The sequence below is a fragment of the Colletotrichum aenigma genome (assembly GCF_013390185.1).
Source record: "Colletotrichum aenigma strain Cg56 chromosome Unknown KSG_Cg56_contig03, whole genome shotgun sequence".
Taxonomy (NCBI): domain Eukaryota; kingdom Fungi; phylum Ascomycota; class Sordariomycetes; order Glomerellales; family Glomerellaceae; genus Colletotrichum; species Colletotrichum aenigma.
The window spans coordinates 789,205-811,983 of NW_023500909.1; the positions used below are offsets into that span (position 1 = coordinate 789,205).

The following is a 22,779-nucleotide window of genomic DNA, read 5'->3' on the forward strand; positions in this document are numbered from 1 at the left end:
AATGTTTGCTTCACCAGGCGTTGCTCCGTGCGCATCATCTCCCGTGAGGTCATTACTGCATAGTATGTGTTTAGCATTCGGGGAATCGGCCTTTGAAATCATTCGGCAAAGCTTTCCCCGGACCATCCACCCCCAGATTAGATTCCAATGTTAGTGTGGTTCCTACTGTTTCTGACTGCCCAAGGCTGGGATTCCGCGTGCCAAGATCGCCCGGCCATCTGCCCGTACCTTACGAATGTGATTGAAGGATTGCTGCCATTCATAAGATAGATCAATTGGGTACAAGAATAATACTTAAGCTCGTGCACCTCTACGTATCAAATGCTTGCCGCAATTCTGAACATTGACAACTCAGTTTCCGTCAATACCGCCACTCGTTTCTCTCAGGCACTTAGATGCCATTTTTGAGCCTGCAAATTTGCGTACTTTGAACTACTTTCTTCCAGTCGCCTGAAATATGTCGAAGAAAGAAAATGAGGTCGACTCTGGGCCATCTCCTGTGGACTACGCAGCAATAGTCGCGTCCTGGTCCCCCGAGGAGAGGTCTGAGAGGGAGAAGAAGTTTGTCCGAAAGATCGATTGGAGATTACTGCCGATTTTGGTTAGTGAAATCGAGACTTTGGCTTGATAACTTGGGCAAGATTACTGACTAGCTCCTTCCAGATCATTGTGTACATCATGAACTACATCGACAGGAATGCTGTTCGTAAGTGCCTTTCACACTATGTATCTGTGCTCTGCTTCGTCAAGATTGCGAAGACGGAAACATCCGATGCAATGCTAACTCGATGTCTTGCCATAGCTCACGCCAGAGTTCAGGGCCTCGAGAAGGACCTGAACATGTCTGGTTATCAGTACAACATTGTTCTCTCGGTGACCTTTGTCGGATACATCTCCATGCAAGGTATGTACACCCCTCGGATCATCTTTTGGCAACACTAACCCTATTCAGTGCCCAGCAATATGATCCTTACCAAAGTTCGGCCCAGCTGGTATCTCTCTAGGTGCATGGCAGCATGGGGTATCGTGAGTGGCCTGTCAGGGGCAGTCCACAATTTCACCGGTCTGGCTGTCAACAGGTTCTTTCTGGGTGTTACTGAGGTTTGTTTTGTACTCGCGCCTTAGCCTGAGGTACATGAACTAATCATATTACATAGGCACCCTTCTTCGTTGGTTGTGCTTTCTTATTTAGTGGATGGTACACCCGAAAAGAGCTCGGCCTGCGACTAGGAATCTTCTACTCCGCCGCGATGATATCCGGCGCTTTTGGAGGTTTGTTCGCTGCCGGCATCGCCGCTGCCTTTGCGAACAACCGACTCGAATCATGGCGCTGGCTCTTCATAATCGAAGGAATTGCCACGGTTGTATTTGCAGCAATCACCGCCTTCGTGATCCCCGACTGGCCCAGTACGACAGAGTGGCTTTCTCCCGAAGAAAGAGCCCTCGGTATCGTGCGCATTATTGAGGATGCCGGTGAGGAAGAGGAAGATATCAGCACCGGGGCAGCCTTCAAATTGACAGTCAAGGACTACCGCGTCTGGCTCTGCGTGATTGGGCAAACCTGTCTTCAAGCCGTGGCCTCTCTCACCAACTTCTTGCCCACGCTGGTTCAGAACTTTGGCTACAGCACTGTGCATACTCTACTCCTGACTTCCCCTCCGTATCTGGCAACTGTTCTGTTTTGTCTGTTCAACACGTGGTACTCGGACCGTACCTCAAAGCGATCGCCTCACATTATGTACCCCTCCATGGTCGCCGCAGCAGGCATCATCATCACCATCGCAACTACCAACACTGGAGCCCGGTACTTTGCGTTGTTCCTCATGTTGCCTGGAACCTACGGCTGCTTCCAGGTATCCAATGCATGGATGGCCAATATTGCCGCTCGCCCGCAGAAGAAGAGAGCCATTGCCCTGGCGGTCAACAACTCCATCGGTAATCTGGCTCTCGTGTGGACGCCTTACCTGTACCCGTCAAGTGCGGGACCGCGTTATATCGTGGCATGGTCAGTTAATCTCGCCATGACGGCTATCATCGTTGTCAGCACACTCATCTTGACGATATGCTTGCGGAGGTGTAACAAGCAGATGGACAACTTGACAGACGATGCGACTCTTGAGCAAGCTGGTGTGGACGGCAAGGACCACAGTACCCACATTGAGGAACGGAGTGACACGGGTCATGCAGGAGGACGGCAAAGCAGATCCCGAGCGACGTGGAAATATCAAATCTAGGACACCGATACCATAGATGAATCTGATCATGCCCTGCAAAGAATCGGGCCATCCACGATGAAGACTGTTGCGACAAAGGTATTATCAATCCGGACTAGTCCAATCATGAGTTGCAGAGTACATGAACCCAGGCGGACTTAACACCGGCACACACACCTGTCTGCAGCCAAGATGCATGGACGCTAACCCCGCGTTTCTCTCTGCCGAATCATACATGGTGTGTTGGTGATCCCCATTCCCCCGCCCTGTAGCCCGGCAGTAGTCTTCCTATCCTCGGGATTTCCCCGAAGACCCGATGCTGCAGACCTGGACGAGAAACCAACCATCAATTCATCGGACGAAGGCCGTGATGTCCGACAAAAGTGCGCGCAAACGACGCAAGAATTCAACGAATAGGAACACAACATGCCATCACCAGCCTCCTCACGGCGCGAAATACAGTCTGAGGCTGATACTACTCCGGCAATAGCATCGACGAACAGCGCCAACGATGGTCGGGTCGGTGGTCCTGGTAGGAAGTCGAGAGCTTGTAAGTTCGAATGCGAGGTTGGGATGATGAATCCGAGGAATAGGGATTAACCATGACTCGACTCGTTTAGGCTTGGAGTGTAAGAAGCTCAAGATGAGGTGTGAGGTATTTCCAGGAGATAGAAAGTGCCGGCACTGTCTTCGTCGTAACGTCAGCTGCATCATCAAACGATCTTACGATGCTGATGTCGACACCGAGGATGATGTGACAAGAGCGCTTGAAGCGTACGAGTACGTGCGAAAGTCATTGGATGGGTTCCTTCTCGGACCGCTGATGCCTGCAAAAGGAAGATAGACTCGATGCGCTCGGAGATAGAGCAGATGAACAGCAAACTTGACGCGGTGCTAGCAGAGACGTCTAGGCTCCAAGCTGAGTCGGCAGCAAACGGAACTCGCCAGCAGCTCCAAACACAAGGCCAATATCAGGATCTCCCAGCACCTCTGTCCCACGATGATCCTCCGTCTGTCCCGTCGCATCCATCGGTTGCTCAACATAGCGGCCCTCCATCTGGAACACCTGGATATATGACAAGTCCCGCTGGCATATCCTGCAGAGAGGATAACACGCACATGGCCATGACGCGAGAGAACTCTCCAGACCCGGTATCTCATAGCGACCCAAGCAATGGGTCGGTAAATGTTGAGGATCCAATGGGCAGTCTGTACGAGGTGACGCGGCTTCGGAATATCCGTAGCAACAAGTCGAAAATGACTAGGCCGCTCCCAGAAGGCCAAGAACAGCTCAACGATTTCATTTCCAGAGGGGTCATCGCTGAGGCGGAGGCTGAGGAGCTTTACGAGATGTAAGTCTTCTAGCTGCAAGCAACGAACGAGGTAGCTGACAACCAAGCTAGCTTCCATACCTCGTTAAACCACTATCTATGGGTTGGTCTCGAACAAACGCATCCATCCTTCATCTCAGTTCGACGGTCCTCCGAGCTTCTGACCGCAACAATTCTAGCCGTGACTGCTCTCCACATCCCGACCTCCGCAGCGGCAGCAACATTCGATATATGCTACAAGGAGTTTCTGTCTCTCATATCCTCTTCCATGTTCTCCCGATACCACTCCATAGATGACGTCCGCGGCCTCTGCATCGCCGCATTCTGGATGTCCGAAGTATCATGGAAGCTGTCCGGACATGCCATCCGTATCGCTACGGAGTTGAACATCCATCAGTCCTTCACAGCAGCCTTGGACGGAAACAAAGAGCATTTCCTGCGAGCTAGGCTGTGGTACATGCTATATGTATGCGACCACCACTTCAGCATCGCCTACGGACGCCCGCCCATGATTGCCGAGAGCATCCAGATTCGAGAACACGAGCTTTTCCTAGCCAGCCCGTTCTCGAACGCCTTGGACGCAAGAATCCTAAGCCAGGTCAACCTCATGCAAATCCTCACGCGGGTGTATGACCGCTTCGCAGAAAGAAAGCTGCCGGCCCTCAACGAGATCAGGGGCAGGTTCGGGTCCGCCCGAGACCCCGTAATCGGATTGACAAGCGGGACCAACAGCTTCTCACAAGGCAGAGCAGACGCAACTGACCAGTCTTCCAGCAACGACCCTTCCACCGCCATGCTGGTCGAGTCCGACTTTGAAGCCCTGCGCTTGTTCAACCTAGAAATCGACCAGTGGCGCATGCGCTGGCACGCCCGCCAAACGCGGAATTTCTGCATCGGCAGCTTCCCTCCGCTGGGCATCATACTCTACTCTTACTTTGCCAAGCTCCAAATCAACTCGCTGGCCGTCCGCGGCGTCTCCCTCGCAGGTTCGTCGCAAGACCAGTTCCTCTCCACGGAACGCAAAGAGTTTGCGAATTTGGCTGTCTCTGCCGCCGTGAGCATCATCACGTTCGTCCTGGAGGAGGACGACATGCGTCGGGCGCTGGTCGGCACGCCGTTGTATGTGCACACGATGATTGCGTTTGCGAGCGTGTTCTTGATGAAGGTGGCGACGCGGTGGAACTCGGTCATGGGGCTGAAGGTGGAAAAGGAGTATGTCAGGAGGCTTCTGGGTAGGATGATTGGGGTGCTGAAGAGCGCCGTCACGTCGGATCGCCATGTTTTGAAGCATATTGCGACGGGCTTGGAAAAGATGCTGGAGAAGATGGAGGAGTCGAGGCAACGGCGGCAGAATTCTGAGAATGTGGGAGCAGGACGCGGGCAGATGGATGGGCCGGCAGGCGTTGGTATGATGGGCAGCTTTGGAGGACATCAATATGGAGTCGGCTATGAAGTCAGCCCAAGTGCGAGTAGAGGAGTTGACGCATTCTCGCGACCTGCGGTAGATGCGGGCGGTCTGATGGGTGCGCACCTAAATACCCCAGCGACGTGGGGAGCTGGCGGGTTGGGTCAAACACCTCACCAGCCTGGGGACAGCTCTTACTTCGGCGACGGACTCAACTTGATGGATGATAACTTGATCTTCGAAGCATTTGGAACGGGATCCGCAAACGATGTGTACAACCTTCTATCTAGTCAATTTTCTTCTGGATAGGGCTCTGTTTCTGTCACACAACAGGGAACACCAAATCTGTCTACAAAAGTCGTGTTGACTTTCTAGCTTTTCTACAACGATTGCCCGCATTGAAATCATTCTTCATCGGCAGAGTCGCTAGGCCAGAAGAACCAAGACAGGACAATAAAGAACTTCATCACCGCCGCAGTCCATAGCGCGCCCGCGATGCCAAATGAACTATGCGCGAACAAACCTCCGCAAATGGCCCCGACGAGCAGCAGCACAGGCGCGCCGACCCTGCGGTTCCGCTCCGCGTTGCGGACCGAGAACAGCTCGGCGTCGGAGAACAGGTCGCAGTAGATGCTCGTCAGCACGACGCTGGTGAGGGCATTGTACTTGAGCGCGCGGCTCGTGACGGCCTGGCCGCAGCTCTGGAAGGCGATGAGCGCGATGGGGACCAGCACGTTCCACGCGATCTCGTCCTTGCCGGCCGCGGGGCCGAAGGTCAGGATGACGGCCGCGGCGGTGCACAGCAGCGTCTGCAGGATGAAGGACGCGCAGAGCACCCAGCGGCGCTTCGGGGAGAAGAAGCGGTGGAAGCGGCTGAAGACGAAGGAGCCCAGGCAGAAGGAGCCGAGCGAGGTGGCGGACTTGATCCAGCGGGTGGATTCGGTGGGGGCGGCGAGGCCGAGGCCGATGTAGACGGTGTTTCCTGGGTGTTTGTGTCAGTCGAGGGCGAAACAGGAAACAATTTTTTTTTTTTTTTTTTTTTTTTTTTTTTTTTTGTCTGTTGCTGTGGGGGCCGTTGAGGAAACACGAGGAAAGAGGATGTACCTGTTTGCATTGAGACGAAAGAGCCCCAGATGGAGATGGAAGAGCTGTCGAGAAGGCCGGTGATGATGTAGCACGCCAAGAGGACGAGGTCGGCCCAGTCGCGCTGCACGTCGGTGGTCAACTTCTTGCGGAGGGACTTTGTTGGCTTCCTGCCGCTGCCCAGCAGAGGCTGCTCCTCATCGGCATGGGCGTGCGAGTCGCCGTTGACGACCGGTACCGAGTTGGTGACGGAGCCGTAGTTCCCGTTGGAGCTCATCTTGGATGCGGAAGACTGAAGTGAAAGCTCTCGCGTCTCTCGGGTCGAACAGTCCAATGACTGACTAGTGTAGAATCGGGAAAAGCAAAAGAAGCCCGGCTGTCTGCAGAGAAGACGGGCGATGTTAACAGACAGATATCGTCACTGGGCGAGCTATGACCTAATTAGGGGAACCGTTACCCACTGTAAAGCTCTGACCGGGTGATGAAGCGTTGGCGTTATAAATTAAATAAGGTCGGATGTTACAAACAGACAAGACGGGACGCGCAATGTGCCAGTGCCGGTCTGCCGCGGTCCACACTGAGATTAGAGATCGCAGGGTCGCTCGCGAAATGTTTCCAGGTTTTCCAGCCTGGTTTATATGGGCCAGGGAGGATGCCGAGAAGGAAAAGGTGCGGATAGCAATGCCGGAGAAAAGCCAAGAGCTCACCCCGCCCTTGAGACGACGCTGGTGTCCCTTGGTGTTTTTGTGTTGTGTCTGCTTGATGAGGGGTGAAGGGTCAATGGGCACTAAAGATAGGAAACCAAGAGGGGGAAATCAATCATTGGAGAAGAGCTCGAGGTACCGTTAACTGAGATTGGATGAGATGTGCAAAAGGGCTTGCTGCAGTGAAACCTTTGATCATCCCAGGGCCTGGCCGGGCCAGCTTCTTCTCCAGGATCTCCGACATATTCCCCGTCCAATTGCAGCGGGATGTGGTCCTTGGAGTTAAGCTCAATCCGCAGGAACCTGCGTCATGACCGCTGCAGAGTGCCCCTCGAGTGGATTCGCTCCAACAGTCTTGCACGGATATTTCAGTGAGACGCAAGTGAGAAGCAGTGAGAAGAGAGCAAGCAGGCATTGAGAAGCGCTGGGGCTAATCCGATTAGAGTGCATCGGCAACTGATGTATGTCCCCTTCACCCCTCTCGCTCCCATCATTCTCCCCCTCTCGCTCCCGTCATGTCACTAAAGAAAGAAGAGCTGAGTGGTTCGCCGTGGTTCATCCCCGCACGATGAGCGCTCGTCCTATGCCGCGTTTCACTCTCTGGCGGGGATGGCGGCTCAGCTCCGCCAGGTTACGGCCTCTTGTAAACAGAGTGAGCCTGCTAGTCAAGCTAGAGGTGTAAGAGCACGTCGCAGTGTGCCTCGAAGCTACTACCTTGCTATGCTGCTGTAGCTGCGGGGGAGCTCCGGATTGGAAGCTCGGGGGTTCGGCATGTGCGATGGATGAATTGGATTGGTGTGCGTGGTGTAGCAGACGGATATGCATGGTACGTGGGAGACTGAACAGAGAGAGTGTGTGTGTCGACCTGCAGCGATGGGCAGCCGAGGTGATGCGCCGATGACTTCGAGCTCTACCTCGCCCTTTGTAAGCTCTGTGTTTACGTACCACATCTTTCCACGGCCTGCGACAATGGGTAAGGCCGCGGAAGAGGTCATGGCAAGGTTCCTGGACTGGCATGACATGACATGATTTCAGGAGGAGAGGAGGGCTGACGAGATCAGAGGAGGTATAAAATCTGCCTCTCTTCCCATAGTCACAAGCCCAATTGCGAGAGCCCTTCCTGCATTCGCACTCTCTCTTTTCTCTTCTGTCTCCTCCGAAGCCTGACAGCGTCTCCATCGCGCCCGTTTCCCTGCCTCGAAGCTCTTTCTTGGCAGCGATCAAGCGTCACATCAAGCCCCCCTCACACCCCGTCAACCCCATCAGCATCAGCGCCCAGCCATGCAGCTCACCCAACCCACGGCAGCCAAGCTGCTGCTCCTCTGGGCGTCCGTCGCGACTGCGATGCCGCACTTTGACAGCCCGCGCGAGCGCCTGCTCCGGGGCATGAAGATCCCCGCGAGCTACCGCAAGAAGAGCGCCTTCGCCGACGAGTCGAACGCGAAGAATCCGTACACCCCGGGCTTCCGGGACCCCAACGACGGCGCCGTCGACTCGGTCGGCGACGGGCTCGACCCGCTGCCTTACCGCAGCGGGCTGGGCTCGTCGGTCCTGGGGCCGTGGAACAAGGAGCGCTCGCGCCAGAATCCGGACCTCGTGCGCCCGCCGTCGACGGACCACGGGAACATGCCCAACATGCGCTGGAGCTTTGCGGACTCGCATATTAGGATCGAGGTGAGTTACGAAGCTGCCAATTGGCTCTTGAGGGGCTTCAATTGAGTCACTGGGAAGCATGCGCAACTGACATGGTTACTCTGCAACAGGAGGGCGGCTGGACGCGCCAGACAACCGTCCGCGAGCTGTCGACCAGCGTCGAGCTCGCCGGCGTGAACATGCGCCTCGGCGAGGGCGTCATCCGCGAATTGCACTGGCACAAGGAGGCCGAGTGGGCGTATGTCCTGGACGGCGAAGTCCGCGTGACGGCGCTCGACTACGAGGGCGGCAACTTCATCGCAGACGTCGGCAAAGGCGATCTGTGGTATTTCCCGAGTGGTGTTCCTCACTCGCTGCAGGGATTGAGCCCCAACGGCACCGAGTTCCTCCTCATCTTTGACGACGGCAGGTTCTCTGAAGAGTCTACCTTTATTCTCTCTGACTGGCTTGGTGAGTGTTTCTTGCGGATGTTTTCTTTGCCCTGGCCCGTCAGAGGCTTGTACATCCAAACGTCGCTCTGCAATGGCTTTGGTCACCAAAACACCATGGAGAGCAACGGACCAACACCGTGAATGAAGCCCACTAACACGCACTTCACAGCCCACACCCCCAAATCCGTCATTGCCGAAAACTTCCACCTCGACCCCGAGATCTTCAAGCACATCCCCGAGGGCGAGAAGTACATCTTCCAAGGCACCCTCCCCGGCCCCATCGAAGACGAGCGGCCGACCGGCAAGCACGCCAAAAAGTCAAAGTACAACTTCGTGCACTCGATGCTCGCGCAGGAGCCCGAAATCACCTCGGGCGGCGAGGTGCGCATCACCGACTCCAAGAACTTCCCCATCTCCAAGACGGTCGCCGCCGCGCACCTCACGATCCAGCCGGGCGCGCTGCGCGAGATGCACTGGCACCCCAACGCCGACGAGTGGTCCTTCTTCATCAAGGGCCGCGCGCGCGTCACTATCTTCGCTGCTGAGGGCACCGCGCGCACGTTCGACTATGTCCCCGGCGACGTGGGCATCGTGCCGAAGAATATGGGGCATTTTGTCGAGAATATCGGCGACGAGCCGATTGAGATGCTTGAGATCTTTAGGGCGGATGAGTTCCGCGATTTCTCCCTCTTCCAGTGGATGGGCGAGACGCCCAAGAAGCTTGTGATTGATCACCTGTTCAAGGGTGACAAGGAGAATGGCGAGAAGTTCTGGAATGAGGTGAAGGAAGCGCAGAAAGATCCTGTGACCAAGTACAAGAAGACTGATGTCAAGGCTGGTGGTTCAGTTCTCGACGGAGCTTCTGATGAGTTGTAGAGGAAAAGCAAAAGTGTCTTTGCAGTTGTATAGTAAAGTACCCGCATATTCATAATCAAGAAAGCATGTTACCCAAGTTTGAACTCAGTTGCAATGATTATTTTCGTATCAATCCATACCTCACGCCCTCAATGTAAGCCGCGAACATATCATGCCACACTAGTGTACAATTCCATCGACGAACGCCTCGCTCAGTTCAACTCGTGGTTCGCCTTGATCGCCTTTGACTTCCCAGTATCCAACACCACGGCCGGGTCGTCGGGGTTACCGTCACGCGACACCTCGTTTCCGTTTTTCGTCTCGATAGTAGTCCTGTGCATGCCATGTTAGCTAGCCATCACCTTCCAGCACTCACAGTGATCTGCGACTTACTTCTCCTCCTTGACATCGAGGACTTTGCCCTCCGGGTTACCATTGCCCCATTGCCAGCTGACCTTGTCGCCCTTCTTAGGGCCCTTCTTGGTCTTCTTGCTGCTGCCGTTCTCCTTGTCATCTCCCTCCTCGTCGTCATCCTCCATCTCCTCGTCTCCGTCATCCTCGGCCTCTTCCTCCTCCTTCTCATCCTCTCCGTCCTCGTCTTTCTTGGTGGCCTTGCCCTCGCCTTGGCGGGTCTGTCGCTTCTTGTTGGATCCGTTCTCCTCACCGGACTTCTTGCGCTTGTCGCCAGTCTTCTCTTCATCAGCCTCCTCTTCATCAGCCTCCTTGCCCTCGTCGGCCTTCTCAGCCTCCTCCTCCGCCTCTTCCTCATCGTCTACGTTCTTGCTACCATTCTTCTCCTTCGTGGATCCATTGGATTCCTCCTTCTTGGACCCATTGGACTCGGCCTTCTCCTCGCCACCGTCCTTGCTCTTCGCAGACTTGCCGTTCTGCTCGCTGCCCTCCTTGCCTTGGGCCTTGAGGAAGTCGTGGCCCCAGTTCTTTAGTGACGCGTACGACTTGGTCTTCTTCACCTCCTCGGGTGACTTTTCGCTGTTGCCCTTCGCCTCTTGGGCCAGGTGGCGCTTGCTGAATCTACTGTTAGCAATCGACTACACCAACAACAAGACCGTCACGTCGCACTCACCAGTACGCAACGACCTTGCGCATGTGCTCAACCTGGTCGTCCGTGTACTCTTCCTCCTTCTTGTCGGGGTTGGCCTTCAGGATCTCCACAATATTGCGCCCGCTGTCATGTCCGACTGTCTCCCCGTCGCCCTCCGCGTCGTCCTTGGGCCAGCCAGCGCTGTTCGAGTCGCCTGACTTGAGCCACGACTCCAGCTCCTCGGCCGTCATGTTGACGTACTCGTTGAACTCGGAGATGACCTCTTCCTTGCCCTTCATGTTTGCGGTATGTGTATGTACGTAACGTTTCGGTGGTGATATCGATAAGTGGTTGTTTTAATCCAATTTGCAGCAGGGCGCAGAGTCACAGTGGCAGTCAATAGTGGAACGAACAAGCCGGCTCCTTGCGGGGGAACGGGTGGGAGGGCGCAAAAGCTATTTGAACGAAACTCAATTGACTTCCACGCCTTCTTCCCTCCCCTTTGCTGCCTGTGTGTCACTCTGACGCTTTCCGACACACCAAACTCCTCCTCCTGTCCTTGAGACGGCCCACAGATGCGTTCACACATGGGTCCTTTCTTTCGCCGTTCGCGGCCAATTCGTCATGGTGTCTCGTGTGGAATGGTGTCGTCATAGAAACACGATCGATGCCCCTTGCATAAGTGGCTGCGCTGGGTCGCACTGGTGCAACAGCACTTCGACAAAAGAAGAACGAAGCTTATTTTAGGCGGAAAGCTGGAGGAGGGGGAAAAGTCAAAAAAGCGATGGGGAAGAAAAGCTCAGCTCTCAGCTTGCTTTTCCCCTCATGTCCATTGGCCAATTAGAACCCGGTGAACAAGGGAGAGCTCCGTGAGCTTTCGATTGCTTGTTTCAGCTACGAGGTCTACAGTCAAGTGTCACGCCGCGATTGCCCTGTTCGGATGCGGCGTCAGTGTCACGGCAACTTTGAATTGCTGACTCGGCGCTCGTTCACTGGGAAAATGCTGTATTGGGTATAGAACATGTCTAGATGCCGCTCATGCTGCGGGCTTGGGCCTTTCTGGGGTTTGCATGTCTCACGTCAAATTATCCCGACATGTTCAAGCGCCAGGCACGGATTCCTCATGTACCCCAAATTATTCTTCCTCATTGCTGCCCGTTGCCGTCGTTGGCACCATGTCTCAGGTGAACAGGCAACCGGTCTGGTCGGTCTTGACAACGTTGTCGAGGTTGGAGCCGAGTTGCCCGGCGCGCGCAATCCACGTCTGGCCGAAGGGTCATGGTGGTTAGCATATGTCTTTCTGGGCGACGGTTGGCGGTGGTGTTGCAGCGACTTACATCGAGGACCTCATCGGCGGGGTTCTGTTCGCGACTGAGCACGAACAAGGTGCTGAAGTTGTAGGCTTGCACGACGGCGAAGTCGGGGGTGTAATCTGCACAGTGTCGTCAGCCAATCTGCGCAACGAGACCCGTTGACACGAGCTGGTTCACTCACCTTGGACGATGTAATTCGGGCCCGCGCAGCTGGGGGCCGGTTGACCGGGGAATTGCACGCGGAGAACGCCCTTGGCGCCGTACGACGGATCGGCGGGCGCGGCGGTTCCAAGAATGTTGACCGGGGTGGTGTCGGCCTGGCAGGTGTTGTTTACCAGCACGGTGCCGTTGTCCTGGGGGCACAGGTCAGTGGTGATCCTCGTATCGCATCGTACGAGAGATTAAACGAGTTCCTCCGAGTCTCAGGGGCGGAAACTCACGTTGAGAGAGTACTGCGCAAAAATGCACTTGCACCCGGCTGTGAAAGGCGCAACGGTTCCGGCGACCTGGTACCAGCGGCCGAGATAGCTCTCGAGATCGAACGCGGAGTCCGGCGTGGGGTAGTAGCATTCCCCGTCCCAGACGGCGGGCACGACGTTCGGGATCGTCGTCTCGGAGGTGCCGTTGGTCGTTGCGGCTGCCGTTGCGACAGCGGCGCACGAGAGGAGGGTGGGCAGGGTCGAGGGCCGCATGGTGGAAGTCTGACAATTCGTTTGCTTGGAGTAGAACAAGTCTAATAACTTTCGGCGGCACGTACTACGTCGCAAGGAGCTGGTGTTCGTCTCAATTGAGCGTGAAGAGCAAGGGAGGGCAAAACGGTGGCAGTGCCGTTCATCCCATCATTCCCTTTTAACTATTTGGCCATGACAAGCCTCCATCGTAAAATCGTGCCATGGCGGTGTTGTTCTGTGTAATGATGAACACACGCCAATGCTTGTCCTCGCAAAACTCAAGTGTCCGAGGTCCGAAGTCAACAAAGCAGCATTTGACATCTGGCTCTCCAAATACTCTCAAAATCATGAGAGCCCGCCGTCGCCCTGCAAAGTGGTGACGACATTAATGCCTCTTTGGGTCACGAACTCGCTGTACGCCAAGTCCGTTGGCTGCGTGGCCCAGGAGCGATGTGGTGCTGTGGTTCCTGAGCGTCCATTCAGCAGCTGTTGGGTAGTCAAGTAAAATGACAGTCCCCTGACGGTCCCTTTTTTAAGTGGGCTTTCTGGCTGAAAGTCCCGTGTCGATCGTCGTGGCCATGCTGCTGCGGTGCCGCTTCTCCGCACCTCGTGGGCCTGCCAATCGGCGATTTCAGCTTTGGATCTGAGATGGTTGGTGGTAAAGTATAGGCAGGGTCGAGCTAGTGCCGAGGCTGTTGTCTAACTGCGATTTCGTCTTCGTTGAGAGAAGCAATTGACATCGCATTCTCAAGGACGGCGAACTCAGTTAGACCTACAGCAGTGAATACTTCAATCCCATCTGCAGGTCCTTATTCACGACAAAAGGCTGACGATCCAAAGTGGGCCGGGATTATATCATGACTCGCCTTAAACATAGCACTCATCGTACAGTGACTTGATAAGCTGTAGAAATTCCAGGCTGTTTCGATTAGAATGCAATCAGAGTTAGCAGCGAGCTCCTTACCACTAAAGAAAACCAGAACTAGACGCCCACAAGCTTTTTACTGCCTTTCGTGCCATAATCGGCCGGAACAGAGGTATACTGAGCTCTTAAGCCCGCTTTTCATGGCGCTTCTTCATATGCTTACCTGCCTCGCCGATGAGAATATCGTTGGGTTCCCCAAAGATATCTACATAGATGTTCATCAAAGGCCCTATTCCAGACTCTTGCGCAGTGTTCTTCATAATCTTAAAACCATTACCCCACAAGGCTTTGGGAGGTGCGTTTCGCATCGATTCGGGAAAATCCTCACCGTGCATGCTGACTCTGCCACGAACGACATGAAGAACATGCAAAGTCAAACACTATCGATCTTTCTGCCCCGGCGATACATCTGACTGATACGTTCGGATCACGAGTGCCAGTGCCTACTTAGTGATCCGGATACCTGTCATTTCGACTGGATGCTACGCGTGGTGCTCTGCCGTGTCTTCGTCCTTGAAGCGGCACCCGTGTGTCTGATATGTGGCATTGACGGCGCCTCTCATGGTGAGAAGTATCTAGTCGTCTTGACACCGCAGTCCATGGAATCTCTGATCAAGTGCTGTGAATAGATCATTCTGATGGTCCGGCCTCTAAACTGACAAGTTCAGGAGAGATGAACCTTTTGGCTGGGCTGGCTGAGGCAGGAACTGCATGTGACTCTGGTAACAGAAACTTAGTCCATTCCCTAGGTTCGATTAAACTGGGGCATGGTGGCAGACGAATCAACAAACACACATAACATAGTAGAACTCAGGTTTACGGCTAGTTGAACAACCGTCATCCTGAGTTGACAGGCATGTACTGGATGTTGATGTAAGTGCGTTCTACCTTCCGAGACTGAGCCGTGAGCTCGGCCGCACTTGTGGGGCCGCCCCGAAATCCCCGGGGGATAAGGATACCCGCAAACAGCGACCTGCATTTCCGAAGTCGCATCTGCTGTCAAGTTTGGCACTCGTTAGCCGGGAACGTGCCCTGTGTTCATGCGTCCAAAATTGCCGCTACCCAATACTTGACGATCTCAAACCCCAACCGCGAAACTATCGTTCCAGGAATCTGTCTGGACTGACCCAGAAGGCGGATTTGAGAACCACGAAGATGTCGGAAAATATCCAAGGCCCCGGCCTCCTTTTCGTGAACTCCAAGATTATTCGCCCAGATCTCATTGACGAGGAGGTGTTCTTCAAGTGGTACGATGAAGACCACATTGCGGAGATTCTCGCAACGAGCGGTATCCAGTCCGCCTTTCGGTTCCTTGACGTTAATGTTGGCAACGTCGAACGGCCGTTTCTAGCCATGTACCCGATGATAGACATTGGTTTCACGAAAACCGAGGAGTTCCGCAACATCAACGTCTCGAGCGACATGCTTCCAAACGGCGGCCCCATTTACGACCTTGCAGACTTTGATGTGCGGTACTACAAGTTGGTCCAGGTATTTGATCCTAAGAGGAAGGGCAAGGGTAAGCAGCACACGCTCGCTCATGTAAAGTGCCTAGCTGAGAATTCCAGGTATCGTAAAAACGATCATTGCAGCTCAGTACGAGCTGGGTGAGCTCACCGAAGATGAGTTTGACAGCTGGTACAGGAAAGAGGTGAGTTTGGTCGATGCAGATATGGGGACAATGTCACTGATATTACATAAATGAAGCATCTTGATCAGCTGGCCGGTGTGCCAGGATATCTACGAACAACGAGGTTCAAACTCGCCCTTGCTCGGTCTAACGCGCAGTCCCGCGCGCTGAAAGGCCTGTCGACGAATGATGAGCCCCCACCGCAACCTCCAAAGTGGCTGGCAGTTCACGAATTCGAGTCTGAAGAAGTTGACTTGGTGTCACTCAGGCAGCGGACTGATACGGAGTGGACTCGTAAGATCAACAGTGTTTCGAAATCGCGCGTGTTTCCAGTGTTCAAGATCGCCAAGGCTCATGGCGCAGGTGACTGGTTTCATGATGTGGCTGAGTAGAAACTCGGGCGGATGTGCTTTTCATCGTGTGTTTTATAGGATACCTAGTTGTGGCACGTTTTCATTACGCAATGTCCTTGCTTTGAACAATGGTGCCAAATGCGTCTCCAATCTCACTCAAGGCGACCTTGGTAAGCTGGGCAGCATCAACCCCGGGAATGTCACGATCACCAACCGCATCCTCCGCCACGAGAACGTCAAAGCCGCGCTGGGCAGCTTGTCTCGCCGTCGTAGAAACACATACATGCGCCTAGAAAAATGATTAGCCCCCCACGTCTCTCACTACTCTCCCCATCAAACTCACCATGTATCCCGTCAACACAATCTTCTTCCCCTGCTCCCCCCTCCCCTCAAGATGCTCCTGCAAATCCGTCCCGGCGAACGATCCAGGGAAGTTCTTGTGCACGACCTTCTCTCCATTTTTGGGCGCGAGCTCCTCAAATTCCTCAGAAAGCCGCGTACCGGGCGTGAAGACGGGTGCCCCCGCCGGCGTGTCGTGGACGACGTGCACGATGCTGCCGCCGGCGCTGCGGTACTTCTGCAACAAGGAGGCGATGGCCTTGCGGGAGGTCGCAACGTCGGACACGGCGAGCTTGCCCTCGGCGTACTCGTTTTGGGCGTCGATGATGATGAGTGTGCTGTCGGTGGGCGTAGCCGTTGAGGGCGGGGCGCCGATGATTTGGCGGAACGAGGTTGCTGAGGCCATTGCGCGTGTTGTGTCTACGGGTACTAAAGCGGCTGTGATTGACAAATACGGAATCAAGAAACAGGATCAATAAGCTTATTTTTATGGAAGAAACAATATTCAATCACTGACAATTGTGAGATTTTGAATCATTCTGCGGAAGGGGATCTCCGCACTTTGGTCATCGAACCCCCCGCATTTGTCATCGATCCCGTCATCGAACCCCGGTGAGTGGAATGAGACAAAACACGACCCGCCCCGATTCCGAAGGCTTGTGCCGAGGGCGAAGGATCTTGACAGTCTTCGATCGGGGCCCGAGAACACCGGAGCCGGAAGGTGAAGATCTCCGGATACAGTTGACCCGGCGCCGTTCGACGATAAATGCTTCGGCAACACAAGGATCATGGAATGACCGATACCAGCCTGTGAGTCGACAGTCGTCGGAGCTGGGTGCGCCAATTCTTGCGGTCCATGTCCAAAACCTGCAGCTAGGCAATAATTGGATACGGAAGATAGAGGTAAAATGCATCAAGGCCAAACTTTTGACTAAATTCCTAAACAGACGAAAAAGCACGTTACAGTGCTCAATGGTGACTAGATTTCTAGAACACTTGCACCATTATCCGGTTTAGCTCTTGAGTGTCTGCGTTACAGGAATACGACGCCTGGAATCGAACATCGCAACTGTAAGCTTAGGGCCTCGCCTGCATCGACAGTCAGATAGCCCAAGTAGCGGACACATGTTTGCACCATAATATACGCCTTTGAACAGACGCAATGATGAGCACTTTCTCGGCAAACCCACCGAAACTTGCATGAAAAGACTCCCGGACTGGTACGAGTTCAACCAAAAATGATTTAACCCAGGCATGTGGTAATTAGGGCAGTCCAAACTGCGTCAACAACGCTTGTGGAGGCCACTCTCCCTTTGCCTGCTCATCGAGACCGCCTTCAAACGTGTAAGTTCCCGACCCAACCGTCTTCTCTTCGCTCCCATCCGGCAGCGAGACTGTAGCCGTGACATTCAGCGGAACTGTCACCTCCAATACCAATCTATCACCATCCTTGATCTCCCATTTAGCCCGAACCTGACCACTCGGGCTCAGGTACTCAACCTCCGCATGCTTCAAACCCCCTCCCGGTCTCGGCCTCACCAGAAACTTCGTCCAGCCAGGCTCCAGCGGCGACAACCCCCCAATGCTAGCATGCATCCAGTTCGCCACGCTGCCAAGAGCATAGTGGTTGAAACTAGTCATCTCGCCAGGATTAATCGTGCCGTCCTCCAGCATACTATCCCACCTCTCCCACACCGTCGTGGCCCCTTTGGTGACCGGGTACATCCACGATGGACATTCCTTCTCGAGCAACATGCGGTACGCGTGCTGCGTGTAACCCGTCTCAGACAGTGCGTGCAGGATGACCGGCGTGCCCGCAAAGCCCGTCGACACTCTGAACTTGGAGTACTGCACCAGCCGTGCCAGCCTCGCCGCGGCGGCCTTGCGCTGGGCGGGGGTCTCGTGCAGGTCGAAGAGCAGGGCGAGGGCCAGGGCTGTCTGGGAGTCGGCGACGACGAAGCCTGCCTTGGTGATGTACTTGTCCTGGAAGAGCTGCTTGAGGCGCTTGTGCTCAGCCCCGAACTTGTCTGCGTCCTCTGTGATGGAGAGGATACGGGCAATTTGGGAGACGACGCCCGTGACGTGGACGAGGTAGGCGTCTGCAACGAGAGTGCCGTCAGTTCTCGCGAGGCCGGGTTCGGCGGGGGGCGCGTTCGGGTCGAGCCAGTCGCCGAGCTGCCACAGGTCGGTGTCCCAGAGGCCATCATCGCCTCGCTTGATGGACTTCAGGTAGTCCTTCATGCCCGGATACGTTTCTTGAAGAACGCCGGTGTCGCCGAACCACTTGTATAGAGTCCACGGCACCAGTACGACAACGTCGTCCCAGATAGCCTGCGGAAGCGCGGGAAACGGGCCGTCCTTCATGACATTGGGCACAACCAGTGGAACCACTCCGCCAGCATCCTTCTGATCAAAGATCACATCCCTCATCCAGTTGCTCAGCATTCCGCCACAATCATACAAAAACGAGGCCGTGGGGCTGAAGATCTGGATATCCCCCGTCCACCCCAAACGCTCATCACGCTGGGGACAGTCCGTAGGGATCGAGACGAAGTTGCCGCGCATACTCCACACGACGTTGCGGTGCAGCGCGTTGATATCCTCGTCAGAGCACGAGAAGAAGCCCGTCCGCTGCATGTCAGTGTGCATCACCACCGCAGACACGGAGTCAAGGGTGATCTCATCTGCAGCCCAGCCGTCCAGCTCGACGTAACGGAAGCCATGGTAGGTGAAGTGCGGCGACCAGTCCTGCAACCCGCGCCCGCCGCCGAAGATGATGGTGTCCGTCTGCTTTGCTCGTCTCAAAGGGCGGATGCCGAGGTAGCCGTTCTCGAGGACCTCTGCGTGACGGATGGTGAGGCGGCGGCCGTCTGGCTTTTTGAGGGAGTGGAGGACTAGTTTACCGACGAGGTTCTGGCCAAAGTCGATGAGGGCCTTGCAGGAGGGGTCTGTGAAGACTTTGATGGGTTTGATCGTTTCGGTGATGCGCACCGGCGGGGAGGATGATGGGACCAGAGATGGTTTGGGAAAGGGGAGGGTCTCTACGGAGGTCCATTTTGATGTGTTGTCGTGGTGCCAGTCTTCGACTTCGAGGCCGAGGTCGTAGGTCTCGCCGTCGTAAATGTCGCTTCCAACGATTGGAGAGGGATGGCATTCCCATGATTCATCTGTAGTGAGGCGGAACTCAGATCCGGTGTCGAGGAGATCGAGTTGAGCGAGGACGCCGATGCGGTCGCCATAGAAACACGTCAGACCGTCTCCCCAGAGAACGCGGCCGGCGTACCATCCCTCGCTGACTTCCACGGACAGGACGTTGGGCTGCCCCGGTTTCAAAAGGGGTCCGACGTCAAAGACTTGATACTGGATGCGGTGTTGGTAGGCCGTCCATCCGGGCGCAAGCCACTCATCCCCAATCCTCTTGCCGTTGAGGTAAGCCTCGTAGATTCCTAGAGCTGTGATGTAGAGTCTTGCACGGCCGCCGTTGAGCTCCGGGGCGGTGAAAGTCTTGCGGAACCGGACGGGCCGGATGCCCCGCTCATCCGGGTGCGTTTCCGACCAAGGCGGGGCTGTGATGGGCTTCGCGGACCAGTCGTCTCGGGACAGAAGGGCAGCCTCGACCGTCGCCGGTTCGGACCATTCTGTGTTAAGCTGTCCGTTGTCGGACGTGCCGGAGGACTTGACGCGGATGATCGCTGTTTCTGCTGAAGCTAGGGGTCTATCCGGCCATAATACCAGGACCGATGAGCTGCTCTCGACGTGAAACGATTGGGGTTGCTTCCCGTTCCGGGTGATTTCGACGTCGTAGGATGTCTGCTTCCAATTCTTTGGAAGAGAGTCGGATGTCACTCTCCAGGAGACTCGCGGGGTTGGAGATGGTACACCAATGCCGCCCGCGGCATGTTCAAACCGTACGTCTGTGATGGTGATGGGAGCCATGATTCAGGGAAGCCCGAGAACGTGTATTTGAACGGAGAGAGAGAGAGAAAAGAGCCATGAACGAGAATCAAGGAGCTATCAAATACTCCTCAAAGAGATCCTCAGGGACCAGATAAAGCCAGATCGTAACGCATCTGATCCACTGCGCTTCATCGGCAAGTGGTTTCGGTTTCCTCATTGGAATCAAGGTTGGGTGAGCCCCGCGGCCGGTGACATCAGCACCGAAACGCCGAGTGGGCGGCCCCGCTGAGCCGGAGGAGTTTAAGCCGAGAGAAGAGTAACAGGAACTGTGTGTGTTGTGCTCTAAAAGACGATGTCCTCTCATTCTTCGTTTCTTCCATCGAACATGGTTTTGCCAAGGTTGTTGTTGAACTCTGTATACTTACAAATTTCTTGGCTATTCGGCCATCAACGAGAGCGCTAATCAACATTGCCTCGCCGTTACCGCAATACTCTCAGCAGACACTCCTCGTTCGCTGAAGCAACTTGTTTCGAAACAGGAAGACGAAGTCGACACACAACATACAGCGAGGCCTTTTCACGATGATAGACAGTCCGGATGGCTCACCGAGACTCACCCACACCACACCTCAACAGACCTCGGTAGCCGCGTCCCGACTGACACCGGGTAAGGGACCATCAGCATCGGGCTAGGTCCGTTGGTTTCTTCCCCCTTACCCCCTGCCCCTTGTCCATTTACTCCGCAACACTTCCCCCCCAAGTGGAGAAACAGTGGACAACGGACTCACTTGGCCGGCGGAACGCGGTGAAGACAGCTCACGAGACACCAATGGCCGGCGCCCAGCTCCCCCGCAGTTTCCGCTAACTTGGGTTCCCCGCAGCAGTTCAATGCGCCCTCCCTTCCCTGTTTTGGTGCATTGCCCGTTCGGAGAGAGACGCTGGAGCCGAGATCCAGTGTTTTTTCTCCTCCCGCATGACCTTCCGAAACCTTCATCGTGAATGGAGCCAAGGGGTCTGTCTGTCTGGTCTCTGAACGACAACGACGTGAAAGCTTGGCTGTGTTCACTGTTGCATGCCTCGCGCCCCAGCTTCAGACTCATCATAGAGAGTCTGTATCTCTCTGAAAAAACAGGATGCTCTCGCCAGCGACGATAAACGACTCCGACTCAACCGCAGCGCTGCCCCTCGACCGCGTCGAAAGCACCGGCTCTCAGTCTCATTCTCAGTCGCGGTCTCACGCCCACTCTCACTCGCTCTCTCACTCCCAGGGCCCCTCTCACTATGGCGCCGCTGCAGTGACTCCAGCTGCGTCGACGTGGGGCCTCGGCGACCCGGCACCCTCGCAGCACCTCTCGTCCGAAGCGTCAACATCACCAGCAGAGTCATGGCGTCTGGATGAGTTTGTGACGGACCCTGGTTACCTCGCCTACCAGGAGGAACTGCGATGCCTCATCTTCAACACAGCCCAAACCGCCGCGCCCACCAGAGAGGGCACGCCCGAAGCCGCAGATGGCGGGTTTGCCGCGGGAGGCTTCGCTGCGCCGGGGACTATGCTGGGCGACGATTCGGCAGCGCGGAGGCATGCTGGACAGATCTTAGGTACGGGAAGGAGGCTGGAGTATCTCAAGAACTATGTCGGTGAAGTCGCGCCATGGGTGAGTCCATTGTAAGAACCCGCATAATTCTGTTTCGGTATACTCACAATCCACCAGCTCGACATGTTCGACAGCGACCGCGCCTTTGGCATTCAAGTCCCGGTATTGGCACGCAGCTCTCCCGCCCTCTTGTATGCCGTCCTGGCTCTGTCGGCACGCCAGATGGAGCGCAAAGAGGGCAAGCAGACATCCTTCGACAGTCTGGAGCTCTACCAAGAGGCCATCCGACTCTTGACGCCCCTACTCCAGTCCCGAGACCAGAAGATCATCCCCATCTGCACCATTCTATGCTGCTTGGAGATGATGTCCGCGAGTGCGCAGGACTGGCGCAAACACCTCGAGGGCTGCGCGGCGCTCTTTGACTCTTTCTACGTTCACGGGTTCAGCGGCGGCCTCTTACAAGCCGTATTCTGGTGCTACGCTAGGATGGGTATGTCCCCAACATCTCACTTCACATTCCTCTTCACATCTACTCACTGACTGCCAAGATCTCTGCGGCGCCCTCATATCCGACGGCACCGAAAGCACCCTCCTCACGCCCTCCAAATGGCTCCCCAGCGGCGCCTCCCACAACGACGCGCGCGAGCTCTTCCACCAGTCCGGCGGCACCCCCGACATGCACGCCAACTACGCCGTCTACCTCTGCGCCAAGGTCTGCGAGCTCGTCGCCGACAGGACGCGCTACTTCGAGCTCGGCGACGTCGGCACCTGCAGCAGCCCCGACGAGCTCACCGACCGCTGGGTCCGCCTCTGGGAGGACCTGCAGGCGTGGACGCGCGACCGCCCGCCCGAGCTGCTGCCGGTGCAGAGCATCCAGAGCAGCCCGTTCCCGCAGATCCTGTTCCTCCACTGGGCGGCGATATCGTCGAATCAGCTGTATCACACGGCGTGTACCCTGCTGCTCGGGTCGATGCCGCGGCCGCTGGGTATCAAGCTTGGCGGCGTCACGGGATCTGCGATATGGCACGCCAAGTGTATTTGTGGCATCTCCCTGGCGAACCCGCACCAGGGCTGTCTGAATAATGCGATACAGCCGCTGTGGGTGGCCGGCCGGCTGCTCAGTCACAAGTCGGAGCACGCGCTGCTGGTGAGGCTCATCCGCAGCATCGAGGCCGTCACCGGATGGGGAACGTGCTGGAGGATCGACGACCTCGAGACCGCGTGGGGATACAAGGTTCGCAAAGAGCTCAGGGTCGCTGACATGGCAAGATGATTATGCTTCAAGGTATCTCTGGGAAGGTGTTTTACGCCTTGCGGAACTACGGAAATGCGCCGTTGG

At 55.6% G+C, this 22,779-nt stretch overlaps 10 protein-coding genes across 10 annotated transcripts; 5 read left to right on the forward strand and 5 right to left on the reverse strand.

Annotated features, from left to right (window-relative positions):
• Positions 1-457: 457 nt before the first annotated feature.
• On the forward strand, positions 458-2,234 carry CGCA056_v004170 (putative transporter; the record flags this gene model as incomplete). The annotated part of the gene is made up of 5 exons (XM_037319425.1): positions 458-601; positions 664-706; positions 803-904; positions 953-1,101; positions 1,158-2,234. The coding sequence occupies 5 exons, from the start codon at positions 458-460 to the stop codon at positions 2,232-2,234; spliced, it is 1,515 nt and encodes a 504-aa protein (XP_037180941.1).
• Positions 2,235-2,639: 405 nt separating this feature from the next.
• prtT-5 (Transcriptional activator of proteases prtT) lies at positions 2,640-5,258 on the forward strand (the record flags this gene model as incomplete). Its single annotated transcript, XM_037319426.1, has 4 exons — positions 2,640-2,763; positions 2,834-2,993; positions 3,050-3,565; positions 3,617-5,258. The coding sequence occupies 4 exons, from the start codon at positions 2,640-2,642 to the stop codon at positions 5,256-5,258; spliced, it is 2,442 nt and encodes an 813-aa protein (XP_037180940.1).
• A 95-nt stretch (positions 5,259-5,353) lies between these two features.
• CGCA056_v004172 (uncharacterized protein) lies at positions 5,354-6,309 on the reverse strand (the record flags this gene model as incomplete). The annotated part of the gene is made up of 2 exons (XM_037319427.1): positions 5,354-5,931; positions 6,054-6,309. The coding sequence occupies 2 exons, from the start codon at positions 6,307-6,309 to the stop codon at positions 5,354-5,356; spliced, it is 834 nt and encodes a 277-aa protein (XP_037180939.1).
• Positions 6,310-8,017: 1,708 nt separating this feature from the next.
• On the forward strand, positions 8,018-9,696 carry oxdC-1 (Oxalate decarboxylase OxdC; the record flags this gene model as incomplete). The annotated part of the gene is made up of 3 exons (XM_037319428.1): positions 8,018-8,410; positions 8,500-8,839; positions 8,990-9,696. The coding sequence occupies 3 exons, from the start codon at positions 8,018-8,020 to the stop codon at positions 9,694-9,696; spliced, it is 1,440 nt and encodes a 479-aa protein (XP_037180938.1).
• A 191-nt stretch (positions 9,697-9,887) lies between these two features.
• On the reverse strand, positions 9,888-11,016 carry CGCA056_v004174 (uncharacterized protein; the record flags this gene model as incomplete). The annotated part of the gene is made up of 3 exons (XM_037319429.1): positions 9,888-10,008; positions 10,069-10,701; positions 10,760-11,016. 3 exons carry the CDS (start codon positions 11,014-11,016, stop codon positions 9,888-9,890), a joined length of 1,011 nt encoding a protein of 336 aa, XP_037180945.1.
• An 881-nt stretch (positions 11,017-11,897) lies between these two features.
• Positions 11,898-12,722, reverse strand: APOD (Apolipoprotein D; the record flags this gene model as incomplete). Its single annotated transcript, XM_037319430.1, has 4 exons — positions 11,898-11,981; positions 12,055-12,149; positions 12,212-12,383; positions 12,471-12,722. The coding sequence occupies 4 exons, from the start codon at positions 12,720-12,722 to the stop codon at positions 11,898-11,900; spliced, it is 603 nt and encodes a 200-aa protein (XP_037180944.1).
• A 2,059-nt stretch (positions 12,723-14,781) lies between these two features.
• On the forward strand, positions 14,782-15,648 carry ATR1 (Core atranone cluster (CAC) protein 1; the record flags this gene model as incomplete). The annotated part of the gene is made up of 3 exons (XM_037319431.1): positions 14,782-15,145; positions 15,195-15,277; positions 15,334-15,648. 3 exons carry the CDS (start codon positions 14,782-14,784, stop codon positions 15,646-15,648), a joined length of 762 nt encoding a protein of 253 aa, XP_037180943.1.
• A 64-nt stretch (positions 15,649-15,712) lies between these two features.
• On the reverse strand, positions 15,713-16,354 carry yddQ (putative isochorismatase family protein YddQ; the record flags this gene model as incomplete). Its single annotated transcript, XM_037319432.1, has 2 exons — positions 15,713-15,898; positions 15,953-16,354. 2 exons carry the CDS (start codon positions 16,352-16,354, stop codon positions 15,713-15,715), a joined length of 588 nt encoding a protein of 195 aa, XP_037180942.1.
• An 857-nt stretch (positions 16,355-17,211) lies between these two features.
• On the reverse strand, positions 17,212-19,884 carry CGCA056_v004178 (uncharacterized protein; the record flags this gene model as incomplete). The annotated part of the gene is made up of 1 exon (XM_037319433.1): positions 17,212-19,884. The coding sequence occupies one exon, from the start codon at positions 19,882-19,884 to the stop codon at positions 17,212-17,214; it is 2,673 nt and encodes an 890-aa protein (XP_037180947.1).
• Positions 19,885-20,978: 1,094 nt separating this feature from the next.
• Positions 20,979-22,713, forward strand: AMTR1-3 (Transcription activator AMTR1; the record flags this gene model as incomplete). The annotated part of the gene is made up of 3 exons (XM_037319434.1): positions 20,979-21,500; positions 21,558-21,930; positions 21,989-22,713. 3 exons carry the CDS (start codon positions 20,979-20,981, stop codon positions 22,711-22,713), a joined length of 1,620 nt encoding a protein of 539 aa, XP_037180946.1.
• Between the last annotated feature and the right edge of the window lie 66 nt (positions 22,714-22,779).